Source organism: Branchiostoma lanceolatum, chromosome 15 (assembly GCF_035083965.1).
Source record: "Branchiostoma lanceolatum isolate klBraLanc5 chromosome 15, klBraLanc5.hap2, whole genome shotgun sequence".
Taxonomy (NCBI): domain Eukaryota; kingdom Metazoa; phylum Chordata; class Leptocardii; order Amphioxiformes; family Branchiostomatidae; genus Branchiostoma; species Branchiostoma lanceolatum.
The window spans coordinates 18,257,521-18,279,609 of NC_089736.1; the positions used below are offsets into that span (position 1 = coordinate 18,257,521).

The 22,089-nt window shown below is 41.8% G+C and overlaps 1 protein-coding gene across 4 annotated transcripts in view; it reads right to left on the reverse strand.

Annotated features, from left to right (window-relative positions):
* Positions 1–6,011: 6,011 nt before the first annotated feature.
* Positions 6,012–22,089, reverse strand: part of LOC136420562 (uncharacterized) — a 53,075-nt gene continuing 36,997 nt past the window's right edge. For all 4 annotated transcript variants that reach the window (XM_066407528.1, XM_066407527.1, XM_066407529.1 and 1 more), the window contains 8 exons: positions 16,660–16,804; positions 16,432–16,512; positions 14,719–14,846; positions 14,458–14,560; positions 12,663–12,728; positions 12,279–12,542; positions 11,167–11,241; positions 6,012–9,178 (listed from right to left, as the gene is read on the reverse strand). In XM_066407528.1, coding sequence (XP_066263625.1) covers positions 9,056–9,178; positions 11,167–11,241; positions 12,279–12,542; positions 12,663–12,728; positions 14,458–14,560; positions 14,719–14,846; positions 16,432–16,512; positions 16,660–16,804 — 985 coding nt within the window. In that variant the 3' untranslated portion in view covers positions 6,012–9,055. The remainder of the gene's footprint in view (positions 9,179–11,166; positions 11,242–12,278; positions 12,543–12,662; positions 12,729–14,457; positions 14,561–14,718; positions 14,847–16,431; positions 16,513–16,659; positions 16,805–22,089) is intronic.

The following is a 22,089-nucleotide window of genomic DNA, read 5'->3' on the forward strand; positions in this document are numbered from 1 at the left end:
ATTTTTTCTAAAGAAAGATCTTTGTGCAGTTACTTTAAGAAATTCAGGTCTAGAGGATCAGGTCTGGACCTGATGATTGTTGTACAGTATAGTCCATTCCAAGTCACCAAGAGGTTTTTTTAGATAATATTTGTAATAATTTCGAACTATTTCTAATAAAAGAATATCTGAGTGACAATAGTTCTAAATTTTTCTAAAAGATTGAATATAAAGCTATGAATTTATTTGAATCCAATTAGATAATTTACAAATATTTTGAAAGTGAATACACAAAAATCTATTTAGAATAATTTTAACAACATCAATGTGATTCTTTCACTTTTAGAAAAAAATAACAAGAAAGGCAATGAAACATATTGCCATGGCGACGATTGAGTGGCTATATGGTGTTTATGATTAACATTTTTAAGCTATGTTTTGACACATTGTAACTAAGGTGCCAGGCCGCGTGGCTAATGGTTTAAATGTGTCTACTTATTTTTGGACAGGCAAGAGATATTTGACATTTTGACTTTGCCACTGGTTTATTGATGAATTCAAATCCTTTGTTCAAACAATCCACCAGACAGGCTATTGGTACGGAGCTCCATTCTGAGAAATGCCCTTGCATTAGTGGTTGGGTCCCGAACAGTAACACATCGGTGACGGTAATTTTTAAACAAAGCCAGATGAGCGGACAAGGAACGGACTGCCTCACAACAAGGCTCACAACAGTAGTCTCCAAGCAGACCTACGGGTTGCAAAGACCGTATCCAACTGGCAGAAATAGTTTTTATAGCTATAAAAATTATTTCTGCCAGTTGGATACGGTCTTTGCAACCCGTAGGTCTACTTGGAGACTATCACAACAGGACGCAGGAGAACATCAGAGCTCTGGGCACTTAATATAAAGACATAACTGAATTTTAAGGCCAAAATGGTAGTCTCTACCAGACTGATTACGCCGGCTATAGGGAGAATATTTGCCAGGGTTTCATTTGCAGGTACATGGGCGAAATGTGATATTCACCGTGGACGGGATCGATCTACTGGCTAATTACTTTTTTTTCTGCCAAATTCTACGATCCATAGGAGGGTCTGGTGGAGGCTACCAAAATGGCAAGATATGAATAAACAGAACCACTCAAAATGACGGAGATTCCTTAATCAGAGTAAATCTCCCCCGCAGTTGAGTTTGATACACGTACGAGCCACATGACAAACAAGAGTTCCGCGACCTCATATCTCCATGAACAATTCTATTTATGCAAATGACATACACATCTACATAATATATGCTTAATCATAAACACCTTTATCTTACTTACACATGTTGCAATATTGACAGTCCTACAATTTTCCAATTTGATGAATTCCTGTGTTTTTGCATTAATTATGCAAATGAGGAATTTATTTGCATAATTGGTACCTGTTGATGCTCAACTTTCCATAAACTACATATGTTACATGTATTTGAGTCTTATAATGGAAAACACTGCAAATATAGATTTTCCTCATTAGCTATGCAAATTAAGTCCCAATTAGCATAATTTGCACTTCATTATGTAAATCTCTGTCTAAGCTACCTGCATACTAAATATCACGGATATCCGTCGTTCCTTTGTTCAGTTATTCTCCTTAGAAGGTTTTGACGATGACGCCCCTGCAGTTCCAGAGCAAGCTGCTAGGGGGCCCAAACCTACACTACTTTTTCAATACGTCACAGGCTATCTGCCACCCAAAAATCAAGACCACAGCACGTCCAGGTCAAAAGATACAAAAATTGAAGTTCTGCTGCAGTACCAAGGTCACATACCAGGGGGCCCAAAATTGACCCTGACCTTCGGCTTCACAACACCCGCCCAAATACCAAATATCATTGTAATCCATCGAGAGGTTCTTGAGTTATGCTGACTACAAGAGTCCGGAAACACAACACAAACACACACACACACAGACACGCCAAAAACAATATCTCCATTTTTCATGGAGATAATAAATCATACCAGTTGATCGTCTTCTCCACCCAAATAACAGACGTTGTCCAAAGTATGAGGTTTTGCTGACATTCATAATAAATTATGCAAATGAGGTCCTTATTAGCATAATTTGATTCCACGATGTTCACATTCACATAACTTCCAAATGCCACAAGTATGAAATTGCCGTCATTTACCTGTATGGAATTATAGTAGTTTCTCATTAATTGTGCAAATTAGGCCCAACGGGGGATGCCCTAACATCGCACGTTTTTTTACGCGCTCGAACTCACGGCGCTCCATTGCTGGTTGCCAGAGTGTGGTCAGGTTTTGATGAATGAATTTTGAACACATTCATACTTGGATAAGAAATGTATTAATACTGTTCATAAGCCCTTCACGCTCCGCGTTACAAGCGGCAAACGCTGTGAGATGTTTTCGCGAATGTACCTTCTGATTTACTGCTACGTTAGATAGTGTTCCCAAGGAGGTCTATATAACCTCCTTGGTGTGCCTAACTTGGCACGCTTTTGTAACATTGCTCTCTTCGGAAGTTGGTGATGGAGTTAAGAAATTGTAAATGAGGCTTGCAGTCTGCTATATTCTAGCTTTCTTTTGACTGGAAAATTTTGACTGTGTACACTTCTCACGTCATGTGAGAAGGGCTATATCAAGCGCATCCCAGCTCATGTTTTCACGGGAAATATGCTACTACGTATACGCACTGTGTGCGTGGCCCGACGTACGTACATGTATTGCATGCGGCCAGACTGACAAAATAATTACGAAAAAAACGACACCGCATACATCAACAAGACTCCGTCTACTTATTGGCTAATGTCTTCGCCATCTCTCTATTCAATTTCCTTTTCATAGACGGTATACACTGGGAGTCCACACACCGTAATCGGCGCGCCACCGAGCACCGCACGCGCGCCGAAGCTCTCCCGGCCCACCCTCCCGCTGCCCCCCGAAGACCGACCCCGCCCCAATCTCCATTGTAAACCCAAGCTCCGCTAGCGCCGATTACGGTGTCTGGACTCCCAGGGTATAGACGGTACTAATCGCATGTTAGAGCGAAACAAATCTCTGGACCTCGCTGCGCGTTGAATCGCCCCGCCACCATCACGGCTAGAAAAAAGGCGGGAAAACAACGTCGCCATACGACACCGATGTTTACGTCGGTAGCTTTTCTACTCGACAAAACAAGAAACAAATATGTACACAAATGCTTTGAATGCAAATGACAGCTATATGTGCATGAACTTGGTTTATTTACCTTTCTTATCAGCAGTCAGTGGTCACAAACACGGCGTACTTGTGCAAAATAAGGTCAGTAAAAAATCCGTGCGATGTTTATAATAGGGTGCCTTTTTTCTATCTATCAACATTCCTCTCTTCTTCGGTTACAAATGTCACATATTTGAATGGTCATATCATGGAACACAGCGGGCTTTAAAAATTGCCTCATTAATCATGCAAATTACAATCCAATTTACAATTTACAAGTATTTTCTCAGTAATTATGCAAATGAGGTCTTCATTTGCATAGTTTATATCTATTTATATTTCTCTCTTCCTCTTCCCATGTTTGAGAGTCCTATCATGTAATTTGGCGGATGTATAAACTTTCCTCATTGATTATGCAAATTAGATACCTGTTTGCATAATAAGTATCAAATCATCACCCAAGCTACATGTATATACTTAACAAAAATCATGACCATCCATCAAGCCCTCCTTGAGTTATTCCCTTTCAAAGTTTGAAGCAAAACCTGCTCCTGCAGTTCCAAAAAGCCGCTAGAGGGCCCAAACCTATACCACTTACTCTGTCCAAAGAGGTATCTACCACTCAAAAATCAGTTCCATACCATGTCCAGAACACGAGATATCAAAACAGGAAGTTCCGCTGCAGTACCGTAACAAGCCACTAGGGGGCCCAATATCTAATCATTTTCAGGTCCCATCAAGACCTACCAACTTACCAAATACCAAGACAATCCATCCAGGCATTCTCGAGTTATGCTAGTCTTCTACACACACACACACACACACACACACACACACACACACACACACATATATACATACATACACAGAAACGCTACCCTATTCATAACCTTCTCAGGGAAGGTAATGATGATATACTGTTCTCCCGACAATATCGAAAATGGACTTGGCTGTGGAACGATTCAAGAGTCAGACGGTACACGGAAATAACATGGCGATACAAATCGATATACTCCCACAGTACAAGAGGTATGACTTTCCCTAAATCCCCCCAAAAAAGGAGTTAATTATAAGAGTTCTTCTCTTGTGCCAAGGAGGTTATAGGCCCCTATAATCCCATGGAATCTTGGACTGGTTACTACTACGCGTGCGAGTGACATTCCACACATACCAACCCGGCATAGCTGGGACTGACGGAATTATTTGGAACCAAATACATCATATAACTGTTTGGCGCGCTCCAGAGTGTCGCCAAAATATGGTAGAAAGTGGTAAGTGATGGTGGACTAGCGATTGCCCCCATAAAAGTAGGTGCTAATCCGACCCTTCTGTCTGATTTTGCATATCTTTCGATTTCACTGCAGGTTACTGGTTGGCCCTTTGTGGAAAGCGTTCTTACGTAATACTTCGCAAGGATGTGTGAATTGCTTTCTTTCCAGCCCTTTGACCCATTGTAATAAATGGAAAATGGTAGAAAATGGTAAATAATGGAAGAATGCTGTTACCATTATTTAGAAACTATTGGAAGTATCATATTTCATGAAGATTTCTATAGTTTTAGAAAACCGGGGAAGGCACAGTCATAAAGTTGAAATCACATTCAAAATATTTCAAAAGTATCAAATCTTTTACACAAATGATTACAATAAATTGAGAATATTCCTAAATTATGACAATAACAACCCTCAAGGTGACTTGGAATGGACTCTAGTATAATATTATATTCTCGAGACGAGACATACGAGTGCTACAAATTATTATGTTCATATGGCTATTGGAATGATGTCATTTTCAATGTACAGACGAAGCCACTTAATTGCACCTCGGATAAACGCACCTTCCGTTTAATTGCACCGAATCCCAATATCCAAAACCGGTTCCCATTCACTGCATTGTTGGTGACTCCGCATATCTGCACCGCGCATGGGCACCAATGCCGGATAACTGCACCATTTTTTTTCAAAAATCCTCGACAAGTTAACTGAAAAGGTACGCTAAAATCGGCAAACGCGGTACAAATGAGCCGATACCTGCCGGTGTAAAGGCGCAATACCGCCAATATGTTTGAAACTGTTTTGAGTAACAAAACAAGGCGGTCTCCATTGGCAGTTACGTTGATAGGAATCGTATGGGAGGTCCCGGGTGGGTCACCCGTAATCAGTAACCAAGTTTTAGTTTCAATTCCTAGTTTCATGGCGGTACATGATTTACGTAAATCGACAACTGCACTCTACGTAATGTAACACAGAAACTGTTATCCCATGGGTGGTATGACGATGTTTCAGAATGCCTGCCCTGTAACATTACGTGTGTTGTAATGCGGTAGATCGCATGGAAAAATGAAAGAATGCAAAATCAAAACAGGTTCGTAGTCATTTCTTTATTTTCAGCAAAGGGTCAATAAATAAAGTTAATAACTGAATAATTTCGTTTGTTTTCTTTGTGCTAATGTTTCTGACTAACAATACACCCCCTCGCCCATGGTTGTGCGGTCCAGCTGGGCATTTCGCATAATTGCACCAGCCGGATAATTGCACCGAAAACGCTGGCAATTGGGTGGTGCGGTTAAGCGGATTCTACTGTACATGGAGCTATTACGCAAAGAGGAAACGGTGATGTAACAAAACATACAACAGAATTTTACTCCTAAAGTATTTGTTCAAATGATTTGCTGGTTAGTTCGCCGGAAATTTCAGTATAGTTCCACCCCAAATCTATTTGGGAAATGAGAATGAGGTAAAATCAAGAGCTTTCGTCATGTACCACTAGTTTTAACTACATCAGAAGTTATGTTTAATAATGGAAGGACATACAGACTTGAAATTCAATCTTCATATTGCATTCTTTAATAAAGGTCCATTGATTGTTTATGTTACACTTGTACCAATCATTAAATTAAATCATTGGACATCTATTCCACCTGATGCAACTATTGCACAACTTCTACAAAATTATGGGCACTATTTTTACACTTTGATTAATATTCACTTATTGTAAGCAATGTTCCTGTGCTGATGTTGGAAAGTCATGAGGAAACAAAATATAGACCTGGTGTAACAGTCACTAATTTTCATCGTGAAAGAAAAATTTAAGACAAACCAGAGTTCCATGACCTCATACCTTCGCCAAATGATTTTTAGCTCTTCGACTGATGTATTGTGAGTGTTTCTCAGTTTTCACTCTAATAAGATCATTATTTGCATAAATTATTTCAGTTGATCATCTTCTCCACCCAAATAGCAGAAGTTGTCTTAAGTATGACCAACCTCCTTGGTATGACTGTTATTCTAGCATTTTCTGATCACTTATGCAACTAGGCCTCATTTGTATAATTCATATTCAACCATGTTCCAAATGCCACAAGTATGAGATTTCAGTTATTTACCAATATGGAATTACTATACTTGACCACTAGCTGTAGGGCCCCTGGGGACAGGCCCTGCCAGCAAGGGGGGCGGCATTTGCTGGTGTGTTAACTGACAGGTGTTAGATGCCACACGTTATCATGCAATGTAGCGGATTTATAAACTTGTCCTCATTAATAATGCAAATTAGGGGGCCCAAAATCTAACTATTTCGAGATTTCCTAAAGACCTGCTGACAAAACAAACATCAAGTCAATCTAACCAGGCATTCTTGAGTTATCATGTTCAGACATACACACACACCGACAGACATTTGCTCGGCAAAACATAACCTTCTAGGCCAAGGTAATAACCTGGTAACCGTATTGGCTATATAGCAAGTTGCGATCCCTTGTTGGGGGCTTGAGACAAAGCTAAATGCACAGGTGTCAATGTCATCCACAGAATAAAGATTGTGTGGCCCAAAATGACAACATATTGAGGTAAGCAAGTTTATCTCTCCTAGATGGAATTATACTAAGGTGGCACAGCAATTGGTCTTCACATGCATGGAATTCATCCTATGTAAGGCACAGTCATGCATATGCAAATTACATGTAAATCAAGTAAAATAGATATGCATTCCGGTATATATAGGTATATGGCACAAACTTTAGGTCAAACTGATTCAATGAATGATCTCTTCATCAATCTCTTCTGTGTATAAGTCAAGCACTATTACTTAATTACAAAAATAGACTATTTTTCTGTTTTCCACCATCCCATGTACACAGTTACCATATGTTGCACAGGTTGTAGCAATTTCATTCATTCATTCAACATGCTACATCTCAGGAAAACTCAGCCAAATCACATTATGAGATCTCTCTACATTAAGAATTACATTGCAATTCTTTTACATGTATGTACAAATATAACAATGGCATATGAGCAAGAAAAAATTCCAAGTTGTCAATATAGCTTTCAATAGCATCCTATATACCAGTACTCTTTATATCAGTCCAAAGAATATCTTAGGTTAAGGAGATTTGATAATAAAATATCTTCACCTACTGCAGCAAATCACAATCTGATCATTATTCAAACTTCAAAATATTACCTCATTTTACAAACAGTTCATATCCAAGCAAGCACATGTACCATATGCACTTATCTAGCCACAAACTCCTGATATCTCAAATTACAAAAAATTTAAAACAATCAGAAACAAAATAGTTGAGAAATTTGCTTCTTAATGCTATTGAAAGGTACTCATTTTCTGGCCATACTTCATTGGAAGTGAAAGATGGGTAACAACAAACATTGCAGTGTGTGTGTTCTTTTAGCAGCAGTAGTTTCAGCCAGATATACAAAATTGTACACTATTAAAGTCAATGGTGACCTTTGAAACACAGTATCAAATCTTGTCCCTTTTCATAGCCTTTCACTATGTGAACGTCCTTCTGATATGTACCTAATCTAAAATCTCAAAATTCAAGATCATATCTGATTCGTTGTCTACTTTTCTATGATGCTGATAGTACCATGATGACAATAAGACCAATTGTGACTACCGTATCTGCTATACTGCAAGGTACATCAAGAAAAGTAGCAACAACCCGGCAATGCATTTTGGTAACCCTCATCAATAGTTGAAGACAACAACAAATACTAACAGTTTTCTGTCTGTATATAAAGTTAGAACTGTGACGTGTACATTTCATGATAGAAAGACGGATTTTGTTTCCTGCACAATTCCTGATGAACTCAATCCTCGCTAATAACAAGAAAAGAACCATAGTTTGCCCGGGTCTTAAGGGCTGACTGGTTTTGTCTGGAAATACTGTAAATTAATTTGAGTTTGCAGGATTTGATTTCATGGCATGGAAAGAATGGAGTGTCAGCAGCAGTTTCAAGTTCGCGGTTGAGGACAAAATACCCACTGCAAAAACTGCAAACATAAAACCACTGCAAAAATTGCAAGAATTACAGTACCTATATAGTACCTGAGAGAATGTGACCTCAGCTACAAAATGTAGGATAACTAATTTTGTTTTCTTTAACAATTTCTCAATTTGTTCTGAACAATATACTCTTCTGTGAAAAATGCAAAATTTTGCATTTTCATGCGGGATAAATCACAGCTATGCACATTTTCACTGAAGACTTCCCACTATTGTTGGCAGCATAAAGAGCTTTTGATATATCATAAATATCAAAATCCCACATCATTTTGTAGATTTGTCTGAACTCAAGTCTGACCTTCAAGGCCTTTCTTTATCACTTTGCAAGCGTAGAACCGATTTGTGCACATGTAATTATTATAGTGGAATGATTCTGAAATGTGACAGGACATTTTACCATCACTTGAAGCACTGCAGCAGACATGTAGTTACTGGAATGTTTCATATACTTTTGCAGGCATAGACTAAGTTTTTATGACCTTTATGTCAAGTACTCCTGGCACCTGGACAGTACAACCAAAGGCACATCGTACATTTGTATGTGACAGAGTACTGTCTGTCAGAGTTGAGTGACACGTATGGATTTCCTCGTCGTCTGACTGCCTCCTTCTCCCTCGTCCCCCCTCGTCTTCGTCTGCTGCCTCATCTGCAGCCGCAACATCCGCACCTCCTCCTCTTTGGCCTGGAGCAGAAGCAAGTGATCAAAGAGACATCAAGTTTTTATCTCCCTACCAGTTAATGAAATACCAGAAATATTTTTCAAGCATAAGTAACAACAGTCAAACCTGCCTAGGCGACCACCTCTTCAACGCGACCACCTGGCCATGGCGACCTCTTTTTTTCGGTCCCGAAAAGTTTTCCCATAGGCACAAGCATTAAGCGGCCTGCCCACGGCGACCACCTGTCCAACACGACCGCGACCGCCACGAATTGGGACCGCAAAGAGCACAATCCCTGCCCATGGAGACCACCATTTTTCAAGCGTGTGGTGACATTGGATTTTGCTGTCGGATTTTGCGGAAATGTTTTTAAGACCTTGACGGACAATAATATATGGAATAGCATTGATTCCTCCATGAAGTGTTTTAATAAAACGTTCACACTATAAACATTGTAAATACAAAGGTTTGTGAATACTTTAATATCAATGTTGTTGTGCCCTTCGTAATCTTTAATAGTCTACCTCAAGCTTCTGGTTCGGTTAAAAGTCAAATTTCAAAACGATTACGTAGTGCATGGCGTGAAAAAGTCAGATTTCACAGAAGTTACTATCCATTTCTTGTATTTTCAAAAAAAATTGGTCTGTGTCTTACTAAATTCCGCCGAAAAATGACTTCGTGGCAGGCAAAACATTGAGCGAGACATGTTGTTGGTCCCTGACGCCATCTTGGTTTTGGTGCGGATTGATGAACTGCTGACCTTTCTAAAACATGACGTATGAACATTTAGAATACTCTCGTTATTGATGAAAATTAAGATTCTTATTTTCTTTTTATTTCCATGAATCTCTAAAACCTTTATTGGGCGCTGCTTGCTTGTAATCGCCGACACTGTGCATTCTGCTGCACTTTTACCTTTAGATGCGTTCGTGATCTCGCCGGCGTGGCGGTATCACAACGTTCCGTTTTCACCCTTCAGTTGTCAGATCGAAAACTTTTTGCCCCTTTTATCCAGCGGTCGGGCCCCCAAAAAAGGCTGGGGTCGGCAGTTTTTTTCTAGGGATTTGTCTTAGGCCTAAACTTAGATTTTATGTGCGTGTGTGTGTGTACTATTAACGTTATGTGTGAATGTGGGAGGGCACTGCGAGATCATCGAGGCTGACATTGTTTTGTAGTCAAAATTATGATGAAAATTTGGACACGATGTAACGGTATACAAACATTACAACGATAACGGAAAATATAATTCTTGTAGGATCTTTCTGTCAATGAGAATGGTGGTCATGCTGTCTAAAATCACATCATTTTCCACCCACCCACCCATCTATGTATTGTATTTGAACACCACGACCTGGAATCCTCTTCAAGGCGACCACCTGTCCAATGCGTTCGTTTTTGCTCGGTCCCCCAGGTGGTCGCCTTGGGCAGGTTTGACTGTATATGTATTCTATGCAATGTGTACTACCCAGTGCTTAGTGTAGTTTGCGGACAAAAGTATTGTGCATTCACGATCTAATACAGCTTCCAATGTCGTCTGATTGCCGTTGACTGCATCGACTGCCTTATAACTGCGTCGGACCTTAAACAATGTCGGGGCTTTAAACTATGTCGAAACTTTAAACATCGGAAGCTGTATTAGATCGTGAATGCAGAATACTTTCGTCAGGTTCAAAGTCAATGTTTTAGGCTGCAAACTACACTTAAGCCCTATCCAGTACCTAATATCAGTTTTATAATACTTCAACAGCAAGGAACAGGAGCCCAAAATATTTCTTGCTGACTTTAATAGCAAACTCATACAACAAGAGTTTGGAGACCTCATATCTCCATGAAATATATAATTCTGATAATTCTGTCACTCCAAAGGCAACCTGTCCTCAATATGCAATTTTGCAGGTAACAGGAAAGAGTACTGTTGTTTGCCTTCAAATATCAGGATATGCATGGCTTTAAAATAAGATGCTGTCTACATGTACCCACACCATACGATACTGCAGAGATGAGTACTGACCTGGAGCTGAAGTCTGAGCAGCTTCATCTGTTCTGCAATCTCCTGTCGCACGTCCGCCATGATGGACAGTCTCAGCTGGGGGAAATGGTCACAAGTATCAACACATGCTGTTTCATACTGTTTTACTTTTTCATCTTTTCAAGCAATATGTAGATGTAAACATGGTTTAACTTTAGGCCACAGCAAGTAGGATGACATCAGCACCCTCATTAATTTTCGCCTGATTTCGAAATAAAAAACAAGAAATTTCATTGCCCTCCGATGGTGGTCAACATGTCGTAAACGTTGACAGTCTAAGGTGTTTCATTGCATATGAATACTCAGTGTAGTTCCTGCCCATGATGGCATGACAAGCTGTTTTCTGCATTTGTTCTAGTTAATTGAGCTGTATACACATCTTCAAGAACAGTTTAATGTTGACAGTCTAAGGTGTTTTCTTGCATATGAATACCCAGTGTAGTTCCTGCCCATGATGGTATAATAACAACTTGAAGCTGTTTTCTGCATTTGTTCTAGCAAGGACATTATATAAATAATGAGGGGGGTCTAGTTAATTGAGCTGTATACACAAGGTGTTTCATTGCATATGAATTCCCAGTGTAGTTGCTTCAGATGATGATACAACAAGCTCTTTTCTGCATTTGTTGTAGTTAGTCTATTGAGCTGTATACACATCTACAAGGACATGTTTACATTAAATCAAGGAGGTTTTATATCATATATGAAACTTCATTGGTTGAATACAGGAACAAAAGACCTGTTTGTCATGATATCATATTTCGTTGCCTTAATTCTTGTTTAACAAGATTTATGATCTCAAAATTTGAAAATATAGGAATCTTTTTTTTTTTGGCCCGCCTTGTTTTTTTTTGCCCTATCTCATTAATTTTGGAGTCTGCGGAGGATGTCATCCATAAAATTTACTTGCTGTGGCCTTAAGTAGAAAACCACAATCAACAGTTGAATGTACAGTTGAAGTATATCGCGAAGCTTTCAATATCAATTACAGCTGGACTATATAGCTTGTGACCATTCCTACATCAGTCTGCTTGTTCTTAGTTGTTTACAATGCCACATCAGTCATGTACACAACTACATTGTCATCCTCATACCCTGTGTAGAGTCTTATCCATGTCTCTTCGCCGATGTTCCTTCTCTGTGCACAGCTCCTGGCGTATCTCCCTGACTTCCCTTTGTAGTCGCTCCCTGTCATGAGCCAGCAGCTCCCATTGTTTGAGCGGGTGCAGTGCCTGCCGTGTGTCCAGGGGAGGGGCGGGGAGAGCTGGGGAGTGGAGACCAGGTTGTGCGGCAGGATTCTGTACCAGGAGAGCCAGGGCCTGTTGCATTCGTCCCTGTTCTTTCAGCAACTCTATTAACTGGACATCAACGATACTATGTTCATACCAGGAACATGCAGGCCATCATCCAAGCAATCAATTTCATAAACATCAAAGTTTATGTATTATCATAGTCAACTACACATTGTCCATTCTCACCTGAGCCAGGAGCTGTAGTTTACTCATGGATGAGGGGGGGTTGTCCTCTACACATGCAGCTGGGTCCTGGGAAATAAGGTAAGAATTCATACTTTACAGATCCGTCTGTTCGTGGATCAGTACCTGAAATTAATGTATATTACTAGCACATCATTGCAAGTCATCGCCACAAGTGAACGCAACATTTTGACAAGTATGTAAAATCATTCTTTATTTGGAAACTAGAGTTTCACAACGTCATACCTTTGCCAATAAGTTAAGCCTTTATGACTGATGTATCTAGGGTGTTTTTATCATTGATTATACAAAAAAGGTCCTCATTTGCATAAACTACATCAATTGATCATCTTCTCCACCCAAATAACAGAAGTTGTCCAAAGTATGACAGTGTTATCTTAGCAAAGAAGGCTATTGTAGCATTTTTAAAACCTATCATGGCATAATCTTTATTCCTCTCTTCCTGAGCCTCAGTTACAAACGTTACGAGGCTAAGTAGAATAGTTGAATAGTCCTATCATGGAACGTAGTGGGTTTACGAAAGTCCTAATTAATTATGCAATCAAATAATTACCATTTGATTATACCAAGTATCACCTAAGCTATCCATATAAAAAATCATGAGTCATCAGCTCCTTCTTGAGTTATAGTTTTTTCTAATTAATTATGCAAATGAGGTCTTAATTTGCATGATTAGTATTTATCAATATTTCTCTTTCTCAGGCGCATGTCACATGTTTGTCTATGATCGTCATACAATCTTTACTTATTAATTATGCAAATTATATTCTGATTTCAAAAGCTATTGCCATCCTACCCGCATACCAAACATCAATACAATCCATCCAAGCCTTCTCGAGTTATGCTCCTTATCTACACACACACACACACGCACACACACGCACACACGCACACACATAAACGCTACTGAAAATACATTATCTATAAATGTGATAATTAGGCTCAATCATCCCTTTCTTACTAATCCTCACGTCGCCTGTGTTTTTCTTTTTTTCAAACCACTCTTGTTACCACTCTAGTCCAGCAAGCCAAGGTAGGATCTGGTAGCTGTTGCGGTTTAGGCGTCCTCTCATCACTACCATTTAATCGCCCCTGGGAATAATCCATGGCCCCAGGCAAAACCTCCAGCCTACACCAGTAGCACTTACCAGCTGGTATAGAGACTGATGATGCAATATAACAGATTTTCAAACTTTCCTCGATAATTATGCGAAGTACTTCGCCCAAAATCTAATCATCTTGAGGGTTTGCACATACCTACCGACAATCCATCCAGGCATTCTCGACTTATCCTGTTCACTAACAGACGCACAGACACGCTCCGTAAAATATAACCTTCTCGGTGAAAGAAAGTAGGTCCAAAGCCCAGGTCACGATGGTCATGTGACCAAACATGCAGCAAGGCACAAACTTACAGATAGAATGCAAAAAAATATAAATTTACTTATTATATAATAAATAGAACTTTTTACAAAATTACTACATTTAAGGAACAGAAAATTAACCGTCTTGGCAAAGGTAATGAAAATAGCAGCACTGAGGATGTATGGCAATAGTTCATTGTGTATATTCCGGGGGATTACAGAATACATGAACAAACAATCATGTAGACATACGGACAGACTGACAAACAGAAAGACTGACAAGCTAAAAACAACACCCTTAGGGTGAAGAAATCATTTTTAACAGATTTACAGTTAAACATTCAAACATCTCATTAGTAAATGTATTTTGATGACGATTCAGAAGATTGCCCATCAGAAACCCTGCAGCATACCTGTTCTATGACAGCCTGTAGATGGCTCCCTAACAAAGTCTGTAACTCCTCCCCCTCACGGGAAACCTCCGCCCGCAGGAGGACCAGTGACTCCACCTCCAGCCTAGGTACACATCAAAATAACTCTCTTTATTCAATACACATTGTACATGTAAGACAAAAGTCATTGACTATAACATTCATGTATAACTATAAACAACAAGTCCTGGAGAACTCACACATCAATACATTCAACAGTAGTTTGCACATGTCCACTCTGACCTTTCCTGTCCAGTCATGTGGTTGTAGAAGGCAGCATAACACTGTGCAAACAACAGCTGCAGGTGCACCAGCTGTCTTCTGTACTGGACCATACAGCACCTGGCTAACTCCACCTCCCGGATCACATGCTTGTGAGAAGGAATAAAGACATCATGGTAATGGCAATCGCATTCTCAAGAACTATCATGGTAACCTCTCTGTCAGTTACAGTTTAAAAACATCTAATGTCTCCAAACAAACCTATATGTGCATGACTTTACTTTAGATGTTGAAATTTAAGGGGTGGTTTAAGGTAGGCAGATTCTGAACTGAGCTATTTACCCGAATGAATGAATGAATGAATCAATGAATCAGGAGGTGCCCAGCACCTGAGTAATGTTTCTCCCATCCAATACATACCTTCAAACTATTGTGTTTATTGTAAAGCTGTCTTGCTAATTTGTCTGATTTGCAGAGAAGAGCGAGCAGGATCATACTTGGTATTAAGTACACAATCTACACCTCGGCACTGACCACTCTGAACCTCACGGCCTTGTCTAAACGACGAATGAACCTTTGCCTATCTTTTGCAAAAAAACTGGTAAACTCAGTTCAGAGACTGTCCGACTTGAGCGCAGCTACTTAGTGCTCACATTCCCCACTGCTTGAAGATCGTATGTTTTTGAAAGTTCATGTGACCGCGTTCTATTGAATTGCGCAAACTTTCACTTTTTGTCGCGTGCTATTCAGAAGTCACTGAATTGAAATACGTGACCTATATGAAAATTAGGAGACTCGATATAATGTTAATTTCTGCCTGAAATTGTGTAATAGTAAAGAAGGCTAGGCCACATCGAACATGTTAACAGAAGCACGAGATGGGACCTTTATTCATATTAGCATTAAGAAAATTACATGTTTATTCTAACTATCGGCCGCATACCTTCACACGAACGAGCGTAAGTTGTAAAATCGCTACTTCCTCATACACGCTCTTGTTCTGGCGGGATCGTCTGTATCCCCACATCCCCGAAGATGGCCATGAGCAAGCGTGTCTCTTCGTCATCCCAGATACCACAATCGCCCGATTTTCTGCCATATTTCCGCGAAATATTCCAACAAGCTAGGCGAATATCGTGTTGTGGCGGCAAATAAGCGGAAATCAAGACTGACGTCACATATGAACCCTTGAACCATGTCCGGGTCAATATGCAAAGTAATGCGCCCGATGTGCATCGAGCAACTTGGAGCGTTCATACTAAGCCGGAATGCTGCCAAGTCAGTAGTAATCTACCTCCCGGAGGTAGATTCGTTGCGATGCGCATCGGGCGTTTTCACATACTAGGCCACATCAATGCGGCTTCGGCAAGTTCAGCAATTCGGGCGACTTAGTATGAACGAGGTCTTGCACAACTACACCAAATTTCAGGTCCTTTGGTTTTAATACCGCGGCACTAGAGGCCATAATGTGCGATTTTGGTCTGAAAATGACCATAAAACCTCAATAAAATCATTTTTTTTCAAAACCTATACCAAAAAAAAAAAAAAAAGCCTAAGGGTATGCATTTACTCTACCTGCATAATTTTCTGCCCATTTGGCCAACGGATGACCGAGATGAATCGCTTTGAAGACTTGACAGGAGAAGGAGAGGAAACCTGACAAAAACAATATGTTTCGTTGGCATAATAAATGGGGTATCATAGTTTCAATGATACAAGATAAAAGGCTCCTACCTCTTTTGGGGATGTGAAGTGCAAGTCATAGTGTCCAGGTGCGCCAAGATGGAGCTCTGACAACTTCTCATGTCTGCTAGACTGGGTGGGAGAAAGAAGACAGAAACACATCTTGTGGTTGAGCCCTTTTGACAAAATGCAGTTGGAACGTAGTGGATTTACATGTTTTATGTAAAGTTTCCTTGTCAATCATGCAAATTAGCCCAGAAGTACTAAGGTAAGACTGACCATGACCAGAGCTGTAAGTGCCCAGTAGTCCTGTAGCGGATGAACCTGGGCTGTGGACAGGTCTTCAGTACTACCAGTACAGTAGGCGATGCTGACTTCAGACGACGTCTTCTGCAAGTCACTCGCAATTCCTTCTGCTGTGTACCTGCAGGTTCAGATGGCACGCATCTTCTTAAAACATTTTCTCAACTGAAACGGGCAAATTTGCATAAATACTGTAAAACATTGTTCTTCACCCTCATTCCCAGCCCGACCGCGGGTCGGATTGCCTACATGTACATGTAGACTGTTTCAGATTTTCCTTTTTTTCATGTACGATAAGAGAGTGGAACTCACTTCCGGGGCACATTGTGCAAGCCCCAACAGTTTACAGTACCCTGGGCTTCAAGGCCGGACTTACAGCTGCCCTGCTGTAACCCGTCGTTACACCACCCCTCAGTGATACACAAGAGGTTTGTTAGAGGATACACAAAAGAAGAAATATATTGTTTTCATATTTCACTCCCCATAGTATACTGTATGTATTGGTAGAGTGAAATGTTGTTTTTTGTTCTTCTTCTCCTCCTTCTGACAAATCTTCAAATGGATTCAACTTTTTCATTTGTGGGCCAAGTGACCTGATTAAAACCATTCTATAGACGTTTTTTTTTACATTTTAGAAAATAATTAATGTATATTTTGGACTCCTGTGCCCTGGTATTACAACGGAATCACCTGAAATTCAGTTTAAGGGTTCCTTGAACATGTGCCCACAGGACTTCAATCACATTATTGGTAAAGATCACTTTCAAATTACTCATTTTGGGACTTTTGGGCCAATTTTCAGACAAAAAATGGGCCAAAAGTCCTATCCCTGTTCCACGTTCTATCTAAGGTTTGGCCCATTCCATCTGCTGTTGGCCAACGAACATGTGTTCCATTCGGGTTACCTGAGGTCACATTGCAGGAACATGCGCACAATGTCATTCAAATTTATGTAGTATAGATCATTACAAAACATCCATCATTGCATGGGGAGGGAGTGAAATATGCTGTATTTGCTCGCGAACGAATGTCGGCCTTTCTAGTTGGTCATGTTTCTTCTTCTTCTCTTTCTCCTGTCAAATCTTCAAAGGGATTCATCTCAGTCGTCCCTGGGCCAAATGAGCTGGAATTTGGTACACGGGTAGAGATTTTCTTTATTACCGTAAAATCCCTATTTACGTACGCACTTTTTAAACTTTTCAAGTCGCAAGCAGGTGCTCCAGGCCGATGCCAAAGTCGGGGTGCGTACGTTAGGAGGGGTTCTTCCTCCTAAAAATCGCATATCAGCTTGAGAGTACGGTACATCTTCATGCAAATGAATTGTGGAATGCTTCCACACATTCAATCAGTAATAAAGAATAAATAATACATATATTTGAATTGTTTGACATTTTCTACCCAGAAACATTTTCTCAGTAACCCTTCAAGTCGGTAAACATCTTTGGAAGGATGATCATGTCAACCTCTAACTATCCACCGAAATGCTTGAGAGGGGGTGCGTACGTTAGGAGGGTTTTTTCCCTGAACGTTTCAACTGAGTCACTGAGTCAGGCCCGCAATCGTCCCCAAATCGGGGGTGCATACGTTAGGAGGGGTGCGTACGTAAATAGGAATTTTACGGTATATTGGATGTGGTTTTGGACTGGTCCATTCTACATGGGAATGCTTCTGGAAGAGTCCATTCCTGCATGGAAGGACCATTCTTGTCAAATTCAATTTGGACTGGGGTGATCCTATCTTTTAGTAGAAGTTTTTTTTTCAGTAGTCCCTTATGTATGGGGTAAATGCCTGTGAAACAGTCCATACTTGTATTAGAGGTCAAAATTGGGAAGCTCCATTTCGGGCTGGGATGACTTTGCAATAGATCACTTTAAGGGCAGAATTTTTTTGGACATTTCAATTTTGTTCGGGTGCGGTTTTCGACTACCGTCAGAGTCTCTTCGCTGATCCAGGGTTTAAGGTTTCTTGTTTTCTTTCCGAGGGCTGTTCTTGCGGCAACCAGGATGCCATCTTTAAGCTCAGACCATACTAGTTCTACATTATGGGAGTCAGTTTGACTGGTTGTGTATTTCCTCCTTACTTCACCCTGGAACTTTTGCAGGTGGGCTGGATTTTGGAGTTTCCGGATGTCTGGTCTGTATGATGGCTCTCCAGATGGGCTGTTCTTTTTCAGAGAGATTTTACACATGGCTACCACTAGGCGGTGATCTGTATTGCCGAACTCTGCACTGCGGTACACTCTGCAGTTATGAATACAGTTCCTTCTGTGGTTCATTAAGACATGATCGATCTCTTTTCTGGTATGGCCATCATTACTAAACCAGGACAGTCTGTGGATACTTTTACGTTTGAAATAACTGCCGCATACCTTCAGATGATGTAGCTGGCAGAGTTGAAGAAGGCGGTCTCCGTTGTCATTCCTGGTGCCATGCCCATGTGGACCTAGGCACTGCTCATAGCCGGACCTATCTCTTCCTGTTGTGGCATCAAAATCGCCCATAACTACGATAAGGTCGCGGCGGTTGACTCCTGACATTACATCAGACAGCAGGTTGTAAAAAGTGGTTTTGTCTGTGTCATTACTGGAGTTTGTTGGAGCATAGACAGAAATCACAGTCAAATAACCATAGCGGTGTGTAAACCTTGCCTTGAGCATGCGTTCAGATATAGGTTCCCATGTTATAAGTGCGTTCCGGGCGCACCTGTCCAGTGCTAGAGCGACACCTTGGTGGTGTTGTCCGTCTCCTCTGCCACAGTGACTGTAGATATAGGAGATGCCCTCTGCACAGTGTTCTCCGGAGCCAGGCCAGCGGACCTCACTGAGAGCGGTGATGGAGATGTTTACTTTGTTAAGCTCCCTCGCGACCAGTTCAGCTGATCCATCCTCTCTCATGGACAGTACATTCCAGGTTCCGAGTCGGGATTCGGCTGGAAGGTCAGTATTTCTTCTGGGGGTCTGTCCCCTACGCATGTCTGTAGATTCTGCTGCAAATGATACGTGTCGGGTTGCAAGCCCTACGCCGGGTTTTACAGAGTTTTCCTTCTCCGGTCAGGGCTTTGGGTCACACTTGGTAGGTAATATCAACAAAAGAATAAGTTTGAAAACTCATAAGATACAAGTACAGAACCTGGGGTGGGAGGGGGGTGTCATAACACCGATACTATATGGGTTCTAAGTTTCTAATTAGCAAACCGAAATCATAAGTAATAACATAAAAGAACTGTAAACCCTGTCTACAACTTAACTGGTGGTGGTGCTGGCCTCCAAGGACTACCCCCACTGAGGATTCGGATGAAATTAAATCCTCAGGGCTGATAGTCCAGAGGTGGCGGCCATCTTGGATGGTGACCCTTGACCCTCGAAAACCGCAGACAAGCTCGCCTCACCGGTGACATGACAACCTACAGAGCCCTCAGTTCCACAAGACAGTCGCTGCTTAGAGGAGACAAACAGCGGTGGCTGAGACGGGTTGCAGAGGACGTGGAAGCAGCCAGTGCTGCTGGCAGACCCAAAGCAGTATATGAAGCACTGCGTAAAGTTGCAGGCAAAACCACCCCTCCTGCAGTAGGCCCAGTGGTGGCTGAAGACGGCAGTGCCCTGCAAACGCCACAGCAGCAAATGGACAGATGGAAAGAGTACTACTCCAACCTTCTGAACAGACCACCCCCAACTCCCCCCTCAGTAGTACTAGATGACCTTGCAGCTGCCGCTATACCGGACCCCAACATCAGCACTGACCCTCCTACAGAAGATGAGGTCAGAAGAGCCGTCCTCAAGCTGAAGAACCGCAAAGCATTAGGGTTTGATGGCATCTCACCTGAGCTCCTGAAGGAAGGAGGCGAATGCATCACTGCTTGGTTACAGGGACTGTTTGCAGCCATCTGGGAAGATGGCAACTGCCCAGAGGACTGGAAGAAAGGTGTAATCTTGCCCTTCTACAAGAACAAGGGTAGCAGGCAAGAATGCAAGAACCACCGTGGTATCACCCTACTCTCAGTTCCAGCTAAGGTGTTCAGTATGGTAATTCTCAACCGGATCAAAGAACCCTTAGTGAACTCACAGAGACCAGAGCAAAGTGGCTTCACACCGGGCAGGTCCACAGCTGACAGGATACTAGCTCTCAGGCTACTCGCTGAGAAGAGGAGAGAGTATATAGGGAAGCCCTGTACGTAGCATACGTGGACCTGAAGGCCGCCTTTGACTCTGTCCACAGACCGTCCTTGTGGAAGCTACTGCGCGCCAGGGGCCTCCCAGACAAGATCATCCGCCTCATCCAAGAACTTTACACGGACACTGTAAGTTGTGTCAGAGTTGGGTCAAACTACTCTGATTGGTTTGAGCTTTGCAGCGGCGTTCGCCAAGGTTGTGTCTTAGCTCCAACACTGTTCAACACTGCCGTTGACCACGTGATGACCAGGACGGTGGGACGCGGTATGTGCGGAACTACCTACACAGACCATACCTTCACCGACATGGACTACGCGAACGATGTCGCCTTGCTTGCAGAAATCTTTGAAGCCCTCGTCAGCACGCTCGAGATATTCTCTGTGGAGAGCCAGAGTCTGGGCCTAGAGGTCAGTTGGCTGAAGACAAAGCTCCAGTCGCTGAGAGATTTCTTGGACCAACCAGTTTGCCCTCCCATCAGAGAACCAGTCGAGGTTGTCCAACGCTTCAACTACCTGGGAAGTCTCATCACATCAGACTGTGAGTCCGAGCAGGACATTAAAGGAATACTGGGAATAGCCTCAGCGGCCTTTGCCTCCTTGGATTGTGTGTGGCGCTGTAAACACCTCTCAAGATCAACCAAGCTACACACGTATAACACTCTAGTCTTATCCGTCCTCTTGTACGGTACCGAGACATGGACCCTTACACAGGCACTAGCACACAAACTAGATGCCTTCGACTCTCAGTGATTGAGGAAGATTGAAGGCATCCATTGGGATGACTTCATTACCAACGAAACGGTCCGTTGCAGAACCAACCAACTGCCGGTTAGTTGTAGAATCACAAAGCAACAGATGATCTTCCTGGGTCACGTCTCCAGGGCGGTTCCTACTCAGGACGCCATCAAACTGATTTTATCGGAACCTAACCCGTCAAGGAAGCGACCTAGAGGTCGCCCTAGAGGAAGATGGGAAGACCAGATCTTCAACTCGCTCCAGTCACCAGCTGGGAGTCACCAGAAACAACTGGAGGGTCCATGCCGAGAGCAGACCAGCCTGGCGAGCCCTAAGCATGTCTGCAGCCGCCATGCATCAGACACTGATGCCTGCGAATGATTGATTCGGGTGCGACTTTGGAACAGGCCATTTTTGCATGGGGAGGGATATGGGTGAAATATGCTGTATTTGCTCGTGCAAATGTTGCCTTTCTAGTTGCTATTGCTATAATAGTATACAAGC